This window comes from Piliocolobus tephrosceles, chromosome 6 (assembly GCF_002776525.5).
Source record: "Piliocolobus tephrosceles isolate RC106 chromosome 6, ASM277652v3, whole genome shotgun sequence".
Taxonomy (NCBI): Eukaryota; Metazoa; Chordata; class Mammalia; order Primates; family Cercopithecidae; genus Piliocolobus; species Piliocolobus tephrosceles.
Genome location: NC_045439.1, coordinates 14,761,274 through 14,774,138, shown reverse-complemented (window position 1 = coordinate 14,774,138; position 12,865 = coordinate 14,761,274). Strand labels below are relative to the sequence as shown.

General features: G+C 38.9%; 1 protein-coding gene across 1 annotated transcript in view; it reads right to left on the bottom strand.

The window, feature by feature from the left end:
• The window catches only part of CATSPERB (cation channel sperm associated auxiliary subunit beta), a 153,142-nt gene that overhangs the window by 112,670 nt on the left and 27,607 nt on the right, over nucleotides 1-12,865 (bottom strand). The window contains exons 7-9 of the mRNA XM_023205482.1: nucleotides 3,593-3,688; nucleotides 3,335-3,453; nucleotides 1,713-1,745 (exon numbers count right to left, since the gene is read on the bottom strand). Of these exons, the coding sequence (XP_023061250.1) occupies nucleotides 1,713-1,745; nucleotides 3,335-3,453; nucleotides 3,593-3,688 (248 nt within the window). The remainder of the gene's footprint in view (nucleotides 1-1,712; nucleotides 1,746-3,334; nucleotides 3,454-3,592; nucleotides 3,689-12,865) is intronic.

The following is a 12,865-nucleotide window of genomic DNA, read 5'->3' as shown; positions in this document are numbered from 1 at the left end:
ATGCTGAATTACATATTTTTCTAACAAATTCTTAACTTATTTCCCATATTGGTTCTCCTTACAAAGGTCTTAAATGCTTTATTATCCACTGAAAACTACTGCCATTTCTCCTTGTTATATTGTCTAGAGTTTTGGTTCCATCCAATTATTAAACACAAAATGTATAACTTATTTTTTATTTATTTAATCTTTATTTTTATTTTGAGACAGAGTCTAGCTTGGTCACCCAGACTGGAGTGCAGTGGCGTGATCTCGACTCACTGCAATCTCTGCCTTCTGGGTTCAAGCAATTCTCATGCCTCAGCTTCCCAAGTAGCTGGGATTACAGGCGTGAACCAACACATCTGTCTAATTTTTGTATTTTCTGCAGAGATGGGATTTCGTCATATTGGCCAGACTAGTCTATAACTCCTGACCTCAGGTGATCCACCTGCCTCAGCCTCCCAAAGTGCTGGGATTACAGGCGTGGGCTACCGCACCTGGCTATAACTTATTTTTTATACCAATTCCATTCTTTGAACACATATTTACTAAGTACATACCTTGTGTCAGGTGCCATTCTAGACACTGGGATCTAGTAGCGAACAGCATAGACAGGGCTCCTGCTCTCCTAGGTCTTAGAACTTACATTCTAGTTTTCCTCATTGCTTCTGGCATCCTACTCCTTCATGGGGATTTCTGGATGGTAAACCCTCCCAATGTCTTTAGGTGTGAACATTTTCTTTTCACTCTCATTCTTGAGTTATATAGTTTAGCTAGGTATGGAATTCTATTTTGACAGTTATTTTCCTCTGTTCTTTATAATACAAATCATTTTTGCCCATCTGGCTCTCTTAGTTCTCTGCTTTGCTTGTCCTCTGATTAGTATGACAATTAGTCAGTTCTATGTGCTTCCTGAGAAATAAATGCTCCTTTCTCACAGACAGTGTGAACGTGGGTGTATGTGCACATGCACATGTGCACACAGACTGGAGCCTGCCCAATACAAGATAAAGTGCAGGCAGATTCAGCGCCTGGTGAGGGCCACCTTCCTGGTTCATAGCCATCTGCTCACTCTATGAGGACAGGATAGGGAGGGCATATGGCAAATGGCTAGGAACACTCATGATTTCATTTGTGGTTTTCCAACTGAAGCATGCTTATATTCTGATGGGAATGACCTAGTCCATTAATCACAAAACTTGACTTTTTAACATACAGGGGAGATAACTGATGGAACAAAATCCCCCAAAAGGCCAGAAGCAGACCAGTGACTAGATTATGTGACATTTTTGTGTAAGTTAGAAAAGATACCCCTCTCTCCAAGTAGGATAGACTTACGCCTGGGTAGATGGATTGGGGAGTAAAGTGTTAGCCAGACCCTAGCACCTACTGTCTTCAATCAAGTGCCCTTGTGCAGAATCTGAACTGAACAACCACAGCTAGCCTGGACATAGCATAGGAGACGAGGTGAGGGTGGCCTCTGAAACAGGGAGGAGCACTTCTTCCTTTGAAGCAGAGGAGGCGAGCACTGCTTAATGATTGCTACAAATATATATATAAATAATACATGCTACAAATTCATATATATTTAAATATATATTTTGTTTAAACTATAAATAATATAGTAACTGGAATAACATATATTGTGAATTATTGACTTGCATCTCATCTCAAGTCACCAAGTAAACACATATCTTCTAACCAGCCCTGGGAAATGTCAAGCTTCTTACCCTTTCAAAACCACAAAAGTCTGCTCTGGAAAACTAGAAGAAAAGAAAAAAACTTTAATATTTGCTTGCATATCAGAAGGCCTAACAAAACATAGCAATTTAAATTGTACCAAAGGAAATAAACCATATACATTCCTTGAAAAAAATTATACCAAAATTATATGTTTTTTCTATCCTAGCAGTTAAGATAGCCAAACATTAAAAGCAGACTCTGATATAGTTTATACAATATCCTGGGAGTTTCCCCATCAGTCTTTGCCTCATTTCATTATTTTATTAATTTACTTATACCTTAGTGTGATTCCAGAAGAAAACCATGCCTTTTAATGATTTAAATGGAAGAATTAAGAAGTATGCAGGTGGGCTGGGTGCGGTGGCTCACACCTGTAATCCTAGCACTTTGGGAGGCTGAGGCAGGTGGATCACGAGGTCAGGAGTTCAAGACCAGCCTGGCCAACATGGTGAAACTCCGTCTCTTCTAAAAATACAAAAATTAACTGGGTGTGGTGGCACATGCCTGTAATCCCAGCTACTTGGGAGGCTGAGGCAGGAGAATTGTTTGAACCCAGGAGGAGGAGATTGCAGGGAGCTGAGATCACGCCACTGCACTCCAGCCTGGCGACAGAACGAGACTCAGTCTCAAAAAAAAAAAAAAAAAAAAAGAAGTGTGCTGGCATATGCAAGTCTGCTGCCCACTTGGGTTTAGGAAGGCACACCCTCAACCTATTATTTTCTCCTTTGCCACTCTGTTTCTTCTGCCCAGACCAGAGTAGTCCGGAGATCAGGACTTACAATATACAATCCCTGTCTACTTCTCTGCACTTTGAATTTAAGCCATTGTAGCGTTCCTGGTTTCAGCTCTCTGTTTTAGCAATTATATAATAAGCATGCAAAAACAACAACAACAACAACAACAACAACAACAACAACAACCCATATCCACTAGTCATCTGAGCAACAAATGGTACTTTCTCAGAGATGGTGAAGAAGGTTCAGGTATATGTGAATATTCTTATACCTGAAGAAAGATAATAATTACCACGTATAAGAAATATCTGCCTCTCAATCAATACCATTTCCCCTTCTTTACTTCCCTCTATCTTTTCTCCTGCTGATCCCAAGTCTTTATTGCTGGTCTCATCTCTGTTGTGGTAATTTTTGAGAGGTATTTGTTAACATGTTTAAGAATTTTATGATATATGCATATTAACAATCTTCACCTAAATGTGTATTTCCCTTTGCTCAATCCCAACACTTACTTTTCACTTATGTTACTTTGTAATACTATATGTGGCTTTATAAATTACCTTAAAGCATTTGGGTAACATACATAGCTATAAATAAATGGATCAATCAATAGGTAGGTAGACAGATCTTTTCTACATGTATATATTTAAAACTTACTATAAATTCATACAGCAATAAAACTAGCACCATTTCCAAATTATATATTCAACACTACGAGGCAAAGGAAAAAGTTGCTGTATTATGCCTTTGTTTTTCGAAAGAAAGAAGCATTTCAATTTTAAGGTACACCACACATAACTCAAGTATTAAATATTTCTTTTTGTGTCACAGAAGATATTTAAGGTTAGCTACTAGTTACAAAGCAATTTACATACCGATAAAATGTGGTGTGATGGATAACGAAGATCTTCACTTACAAAAAGGCCCAAAGAGGTGAGGACGATTAAAAAATGATTTGTTAAAACCATATCCACCAATGAAAGGTCTTCATGGTCTAAACCAAGAAATCATACCATGGGTTAAAAATTAAGAAAAAAGTGAGCTCCTTAGTGAAGCAAAGACAATTTATAGATATTAATGAAATACTGATATAAGTAAAATGCTCAAGATGAAGGCAATGTTAGAGGAGTTACCTCCTTGAAGTTGGGAATAGATAACCTCTGTCATGTTAAACCATGTGGTATCAGAATAATGCCAGAATCCACAAAAAGTTATGCCTATGTAAATACCTGCCATGAAAGAAAAGGAAAATTAAAGCCAGGCAACTTTACAAGGTGAGTCACTCAATTGTATGGTGTTAGGCCTTCAGGGGCAAGAGCCCAGAGTCAGTTCTATCTTCCAACTTGTTGTCCTCTCTTGCCTCAACTCCCTCTCAGCACTTTGACTCTCACTTCCCCAAGCTTTGGAAAGATGAAGTAACTTCAAGTTACACCACATAATATTAGCCAACCATCTGACTGACTCCTAGAATGATTACTGCTGGGAATAATATGCCCTTAAAAATCAATCCTCTTAAGGTATTGGTTCATTCTCTTAAAGTATCTTCCAAATTGTACTGTATCTTTTTTTACATAGAAGGGCATCAGAATATGCCACCCCAAAATATGCCACTTTGGTTTAAGGATTTTTTTTTTACCTGAAGGCAATTGAGAATCAATAAATGCAGTCTCTGCCCTCCCTTTATCTGCTTAAAAGCAAGCATAAATTGCCCCTTGTACCAGAAAAAAAAAAAAAGAGCATTTTATCACTGGAGATAGGGAGCCCTTATCTGCCATTAGTTCCCCTATATATTTTCTAGTCACAATTTCCTTACAGCTAATTGTTCCTTGATTCCTAAATCTTCCTTTGTGAAAATGGTACATAATTTCCTGATTTAACCACTTGAGCTTCACTTCTTTTTTGTGAACTGCCATGCACATAAATAATTAAAAAAAAATTTTGTGCCTTTTATCCTGTTAATCTGTTATTTGGGCTGGGCATGGTGGCTCACACCTATAATCTCAGCACTTGGAGAGGCCGAGGCAGGAGGATCACTTGAGCCCAGTAGTTTGAGACCAGCCTGGGCAACGTAGTATAACCCTGTCTCTACGAAAAATGCAAAATTAGCCTGGTGGTGCATGCCTGTAGTCCCAGCTACTCAGAAGGCTGAGGTGAGAGGATTGCTTGAGCTTGGGAGATCAAGGCTGTAGTGAACTATGATCATGCGACTCCAGGCTGGAGACAAAGAGAGACCCTATCTCAAAAAAAAAAAAAATCTATTATTTGTCGATTTAATTCATAGAGCCCTATTCACTAAGCATAAGAGAACAGAGGAAAATTTTTCCTCCCTAACAGTACCCTTCTAAGCATAAAGATGCTCCTATTTCAGGAATACAATTTTAGTTAATAATAACTTTTTAAAACTCCAAAGAAGAAAATTAAAATGTAAACTCCAAGAGAGGAAAAACTATGATTTACTTTTTTATTTGTGACTTTAAAAATAGAAAAAACTTTTGCTAAAGTTTCATTAAAACCTTGTAAATGAAGAAGACTGAACACATCACAAATCCTAAGAGTACTCTGTTCCCCGACCCCATCTTTTCTTGGTCTTAGGTAGGAATGTCTGGAGTCTTTTGTGTTTTAAATGTGAGGTGCTGATCTGAAGTTTTGTCAAAGGACATAACTACTCGGCTGGGGAGGAGGGGAGGCTAAGGACCCTTGGCAATCTAACACATATACTTTATTTCCAAAAGAGGACATTTGTAGAATGAGTCATATTGTGAAGTGTGAGTTTTAACTGCCAGCTCTTTTCTGTTTAAGGAAAGCTGTAGAAGGAAGTGTTATTTATTATTGTATACTTTTTCCAGGAAGAGGAAAACTAAAGACAAACTTTGCCTTTCTGAGAGTTAAGTCTAGTTTTACAGATAATGGTGGAAATTCTTTTTTTTTTTTTTTAATTTGACAGAGTCTCACTCCACCACCTAGGCTGGAGTGCAGTGGCACAATCTCCACTCACTGCAACCTCTGCCTCCCAGGTTCAAGTAATTCTCGTGCTTCATCCTCCTGAGTAGCTGAGATTACAGGTGTGCACCACCATGTCTGGTTAAATTTTAGTAGTTTTGGTAGAGACAGGGTTTCGCCATGTTGGCTAGGCTGGTCTCGAACTCCTGACCTCAAGTGATCTGACCGCCTCGGCCTCCCAAAGTGCTGAAATTACAGGTGTGAGCCTCCACCCAGCCTAACAGTGGAACATTTTAAGTGGGAATAATTATAGATGTCCAGCATGCTATCACATGACCAGATTCTTGCAAAAAATGACTAATGCAGAAAGAATAAAATAAACACTTTATGCTGGTTAATATTTACAGACTAAAATTAAGTTATAGGCTACTCTCTGTGACAAACTATCCCAGGGCTTCCAGAAGCTGATGCAGACCATTGTGAAAAGTTTAGCTTTTATTCTAATGGCAAAGGGAATCCACAGGAGTGTTGGAAGCAGGGAAGTGATGTGATCTGGTTTATACTTGAGAACATCATTCTGGTAGGTGTATGGAGGCTGGTTTGGAAATAGATCATTCAAGAGGCTGTTAATTAAATAAAAAAATGTTGACTTGACTTAAGATTTTAGCAGAGGAGTGAGGTGGTCACATTGGGGATGGACCCTGGAGACAGCACAGTTGGGGAATGTTGTGAGGGTAAGAGCAGTCAAGAATGTGTCCTAGATTTCAATTCTGACCAATTTAATACTAATTGGGATGAGAAATACTGGAGAGAAACAGATTTTTCGAGGGAGATGAATCAAGAGTTCTGGAATAGACTTGTTGTATTTGAGATGCTCATTAGCCATCAAGAAGAAATGCAGGCCAGGCGCAGTGGTTCAAGCTGTAATCCCAGCACTTTGGGAGGCCGAGACGGGTGGATCACAAGGTCAGGAGATCGAGACCATCCTGGCTAACATGGTGAAACCCCGTCTCTACTAAAAAATACAAAAACAAAAACTAGCCGGGCGAGGTGGCGGGCGCCTGTAGTCCCAGCTACTCAGGAGGCTGAGACAGGAGAATGGCATGAACCCGGGAGGCGGAGCTTGCAGTGAGCTGAGATCAGGCCACTGCATTCCAGCCTGGGTGACAGAGCGAGACTCTGTCTCAAAAAAAAAAAAAAAAAAGAAATGCATAATAGACAGCTGAAGAGAGGAGTAGTTTTGTTTTAAAGGGGTGGTCAGCAGCAGCAATACAGATTTGGGAATCATCAGCCTGAAGATGGCATTACTACCATCAAACTGGCAAGTCTTCCAGAAGGAGAATGTGGTAACTTAAGGAAGGAGAGCCAAAAACAAAGCCCTAGGTTCATCAGCATTTAGGGGTCACACCAAAAAGGAGCCCTCCTAGAAAACTAAAGAGCGACCAATGAGAAAAGATAAAGAACTTGAAAGTATTATCAAAAAAGCTAAAAGAAGAAAGTGTTTTGAGCAGAGACTGGTCGACTGTGTTAAATGCTGCTGGAAAGGAAAGTAGAATGGGCATAAAAGACTGGCTGTTGGAATTGGCAATATGGAAATTGTGAGTGGCCTTGAGAAGAAATGTTTTAGTAAAGTGATGGAAACCAGAGTCTGATTTGTAGTGGAAAGAAGATAAAACTGGAGGTGGAAAAGCAGCATCATCTACACTAAATTCTGGCCTTGAATATTTTTTTTGAAGGGGAGATAGAAGTAAAGTGAGATAAATGAAGGTTTTGTTTAATTAAGATGGGGGATATTAGGGTACATCTCTCTCCTAATGGATACAATCCAGTGAGGAGGAAGAGTATGATGATGTTGGAGAGAAAGATGAGAATTGCACAACAGATGCAAGAGCAAGGTTGTTCAGATGACTGCAAGGAATGGGATCCAGAACACAAGGGCTGAAGGGTAGCCTTTGATTGCAGTAGAGACATTTCTTACAGTGCAAGAGGCAGAAAAGGCAAAGCATACAAATGCAGGTATGATGGCACATTTCCAGTTGCAACAATGTGGTTTCTATAACCAATCTTTATTTTCTCTGAAGTATTATATAAACGAACAGCCAAGAATAAGAGGGGAAGAGTATTTGAGGAGTGGAAAGAAGTGTGATAAATTTATTTTGCAGAGTGGGAAAATAAATATATGAGGGAAGAGTGATAGGATTTATAGACAGTAGGCTTTATAGGCAGTGCTGAGTGCCCACTTAAGATTCATGATCATGAATTTAGAGTGAGACTGGTCAGTGAAATGTCAAAATGAGACTAGCGTGCAATTTTTCCCCAGCAATATTCTGCTCTTCCAGGACAGGAGCAGAGGTGGTTTTAGAGTTGGGGTTGGGCAGGCAAGGAAGAAAAAGAAGGGCAAGGGAGTTACAAAAGTATTTAAAAAGATGGACTCTGAGAATTATGGTGAGAACAGAGGAAAATAAGGATGTTGGGGAGTGAAAAAAAGTGGTAGTGACAATGGATTAAGATCTCAATAAGATCAAAGAAATGTTGAAGTGTGAGTACTAGAACAGACTGACAGAATAAGAGGCAGTGGACAGAGTGTAATATGTAGGTACTACGGATTTCAGGGACAATGACATTAGAGATGACAAGGTGAGGAGCATAATCATTTAAATCTTTACTCCATCTTGAGTTAACTTTTGTATATGGAGAAAGGCAAAGATCCAGTTTCATTTTTCTTTTGCATATGGCTAGCCAGCCAACCCAGCACCATTTATTGAATAGGGTCTTTTCCCCAATGCTTATTTTTGTTAACTTTGTTGAAGATCAGATGGTAGTAGGGGTGTGGCTTTATTTCTGGATCCTCTATTCTGTTCCATTGGTCTGTGTCTGGTTTTGTACCAGTACTATGCTGTTTTGGTTACTGCAACCTTGCAGTATAGTTGGAAGTTGGGTAATGTGATACCTCAGGCTTTGTTCTTTTTGCTTAGGATTGCTGTGGTTATTTGGGCTCTTTTTTGTTCCATATGATTTTTAGAATAGTTTTTTCTAATTCTGTGAAAAATAACATTGGTAGCTTGATAGGAATAGTGTTGAATCTGTAGACTGCTTGAGCAGTATGGCCATTTTGATGATAATGATTCTTCCAATCCATGAGCATGAACTGTTTTTCCATTTGTTTGTATCATCTATGTTTTATTTCAGTAGTGTTTTGTACTCCTCCTTGTAGAGATATTTCACCTCCTTGGTTAGATGTATTCCTAGGGAGGTGTGTGTGTGGGGGTGGGGTATTGTAAATGGGATTGTGCTCTTGATTTGGCTCTCAGCTTGAATGTTATTGGTGTATAGGAATGCTACTGATTTTTCTATGTTGCTTTTTGTATCTTGAAACTTTGCTGAAATTGTTTACCAGTTCTAGGAGCTTTTTGGTAGTCTTTAGGGGTTTCCAGGTATAAAATCATACTGTCAGCAAAGAGAGAGAGTTTGACTTCTTCTATTGGATGCCTTCTTCTCCTATTTGGATGCATTTTATTTCTTCCTGTTGCCTGATTGCTCTGGCTTAGACTTCCAGTACTGTGTTGAATAGAAGAGGTGAGAGTGAGCATCCTTGTCTTGTTCTGGTTCTCAAGGGGAATGCTTCCAGCTTTGGCCCATTCAGTATAATGTTGTCTGTGTGTTTGTCATAGATGTCTCCTATTATTTTGAGGTCTGTTCCTTCAATGTCTTGTTCACTGAGAGTTTTTAACATGAAAGGATGTTAGGTTTTATCAAAGGTTTTCTCCACATCTATTGATATCATTATAGAGCTTTTGTTTTTAGTTCTACTTATATGGTAAATCACATTTTTGTGTTATTTAAAAAATGTCAATAGCTTTTTGGGTACAAGTAGTTTTTTGTTACATGGATGAATTATGTAGCTGTGAATTCTGAGATTTTAGTGCAACCATCACCCGGGTAGTGTACATTGTACCTAATGTGTGGTTTTTTATCCCTCCCTCCCTCCCAACCTCCCCATTCTGGGTCTCCAAAGTCCATTATATCACCCTATATGCCTTTGCTTGCTCATAGCTTAGCTCCCCACTTAGAAGTGAGAACATACAGTTTTTGGTTTTCCACTCCTGTGTTACTTCACTTAGAATAATGGCCTCCAGCCCCATCTAAGTTGCTGCAAAAGACATTGTTTCATTCCCTTTTATGGCTTAGTAGTATTCTATGGTGTATGTATCCACACTTTCTTTATCTATTCATTAGTTGATGGGCACTTTGGTTTGTTACACATCTTTGCAATTGTGAATTGTGCTGCTATAAACATATGTGTGCAAGTGTCTTTTTCACATAATGACTTTTCCTTTGGGTAGCTACCCAGTGGTGGGATTGCTGGAGCAAATGGTAGATCTACCTGTAGTTCTTTAAGGAATCTCCACACTGTTTTTCATAGAAGTTGTACTAATTTACATTCCCACCAGCAGTGTATAAGCATTCCCTTTCCCCCACATCCATACTGCCCAAAACAATCTACAGATTCAATGCAATTCCCATCAAAATACCAACACCATTTTTCACAGAATTAGAAAAAAAATCCTAAAATTCATAATGAACCAAAAAAGAGCGCAAATAGCTAAAGTATTCCTAAGCAAAAAGAATAACATTTCTTGATTTGCATATGTTGAACCAATTTTGCATCCCAGGAATGAAGCCTATTTGATCGTGATGAATTAACTTTTTTTTTTTTTTAGATGGAGTTTTGCTCTTGTCACCCAGGCTGGAGTGCAATGGCGCAGTCTCAGCTCACTGCACCCTCCGCCTCCCGGGTTCAAGAGATTCTCCTGCCTCAGCCTCTCAAGTAGTTGGGATTGCAGGCACCTGCTACCACGCCCTACTAATTTTTATATTTTTGTAGAGATGGGATTTCACCATGTTGACCAGGCTGGTCTCGAACTCCTGACTTCAGGTGATTTGCCCACCTCAGCCTCCCCGAAGTGCTGGGATTACAGGTGTGAGTCACTGTGCCCAGCCTTGAATTAACTTTTTATTTTTATTTTTTCATTTTTATTTATTTATTTTAATAATATTTATTTATTTATTTTATTATACTTTAAGTCCTGGTATACATGTGCAGAATGTGCAGGTTTGTTACATAGGTGTATATGTGCTATCCCTGCTCTTGCCCTCCATCCCCCGACAGGCCCTGATGTGTGATGTTCCCCCCACTATGCCCATAGGTTCTCATTGTTCAACTCCCACTTATGAGTGAGAACCTGTGGTGTTTGGTTTTCTGTTCCTGTGTTAGTCTGCTGAGAATGATGGTTTCCAGCTTCATCCATGTTCCTGCGAAAGACATAAACTCACTCTTTTTTTTACGGCTGCATAGTAATATGCTGCTGGATTCTATTTGCTACTATTTTGTCAAGAATTTTTCTGTCTATGTTCATCAAAATATTGGCTTCTAGTTTTCTTTTTTTGTTGTGTCTTTGCCAGGTTTTGGTATCAGGGTGATGTACTTCCCCTCAAATCTAAAATAAAAGTTAAAATTATTAAATAAAAATTTTTAAGAAGAATACTACCATAGGAGTAAGATAGGGGAAAGATCATTGTAGGAAAAGAAGCCTTGAAGCTGGGTACTGTGTGGATCATCCACATGGATGGTGAAGTTACTAAAAACAGTGATGAGGAAGGAGAGGAACAGTGGAGAGGAAGGCAGGGACCCAGAGGTTAAACTTGTAAATCAATGACTGTGAGTGGTGAGGAGGTCACCAAATGCTGGCAACCAAGAAGAGTTAGAGGGAGGTAAAGTCTGAGTTCAAAATGTTCCTGGTTTCAAACAAGATGACAGGAGTAATGATTAAGCAGTAATCCTAAAGAGCAAAGACAACAACCCCCACCCTGGGTTTTGAGATATGTGATACGTGGGAGGGCTGAGGGGAAAGAATGTCATCTGGGGATGACCAGGCACTCTTTATGGAAAGAAAGTTAAGGGACCACTCAGAGAAAAAGTGAGTGATATGGGGGAGTTTGTTAATGACAGGCCACAAATTCTAATGAAAGGATTTGGCCTCACAAACAAGGCCTCACAAAGGAATTGCTAGTTGGATGTGGTGGTGTGCACCTGTAATCCCAGCTATATGGGAGGCTGAGGTGGGAGGATTGCTTGAGCCTGGGAGGTTGAGGCTGTAGTGAGCCATGATTGTGCCTTTGCATTCCAGCCTGGGCAACAGAGAGAGACCCTGTCTCAAAAAAAAAAAAAAAAAAAAAAGAAAAGAAAAAGAAAAAAATGAATTGCTGGTTCAGGCAGTCACAGCTTGATACTGTGAGAACTTCCTTTTTTGCTTCAGCACAGTGGTGACCAGTTCGGGAAAAGGTGGTTTCACCTAAAGAACCTGTTGCTGAAGTTGTTTGTTTTCTTGAGAGGTTGAGGTGGCCTCATGAGTGTGATCCCAAGGAATTAAGACTGCTGCTTCTCTCCCATGACTTTCATTTGTAAGGCAGAATCAAGCATGAGGAGTTGAGAATGACCCCTCTCCTGTGGCTCATGGAAGTAAGGTAGGTATTGGTGTTTGGATAAAGATGAGGAGGAGGAGGTCCTGGCTAGGACCTCCTACTCACAGAACAAGATAAGAAAAGGAGCCAAATTTCTATCTGGATTGACATAGTGTAGCATATGACAGCAGAGAGTGGAAAAAGACACATTTATTAGGTTGGTGCAAAAGTAATCGTGGTTTTTGCCATTAAAAGTAATTGCGAAAACCTCAATTACTTTTGCATCAACCTAGTAAAACTAAAGGAATTCAGCAGAAACAGACTGTAAGCCATTAGGAAGTCAAAGAGATTTGGGCAAGATTATTTGTCTATCCCTATGCTGATGCATACTGTTTTAATCTGTTGCTTTATATTAAGTCATGCTAGGATAAATTTTTGTTCTTTTTATTTTCTCTAAAATTATGTTTGCTATTCATGGTGTATCATTCGCCCATATGAATTTTGTGTTTGGCTTGCCGATTTCTACACCCTCCCACACACACACACGCGCACACACACACACACACACACACACACCCCAAAAACATTGTTATAATTTTTCTTGGAATCATATTGAATTGATTGATAAATTTGTAATAAATTGTATTTGTAATAAATTTATTTATAAAATAAATCTTTATAATACCAGAAGTTCCTGCTTATAAACATGAAATCTCTTATTTATTTTGGTCTTTTTTATTGACCTTCATAGTTTTATAGTTTCTACACAATAGGCCTTGCAACTCCTTTTTTTATTCCTGGGTACTTTTTGGGATTTCTTACCTTAATAGGATTTTTTAAATTGTAATCTTTAATTAGTCCTTGGTGGAATGATTTTTATACATTGTTATTCTATCTCACAACCTTCCAGCATGCGCATATTTGTTCTGAGTTTTTCTATAGATCTTTTTGGATTCTTATGTAGGTATACATATTATCTATAAGTAATAACATTTTGTTTCTTA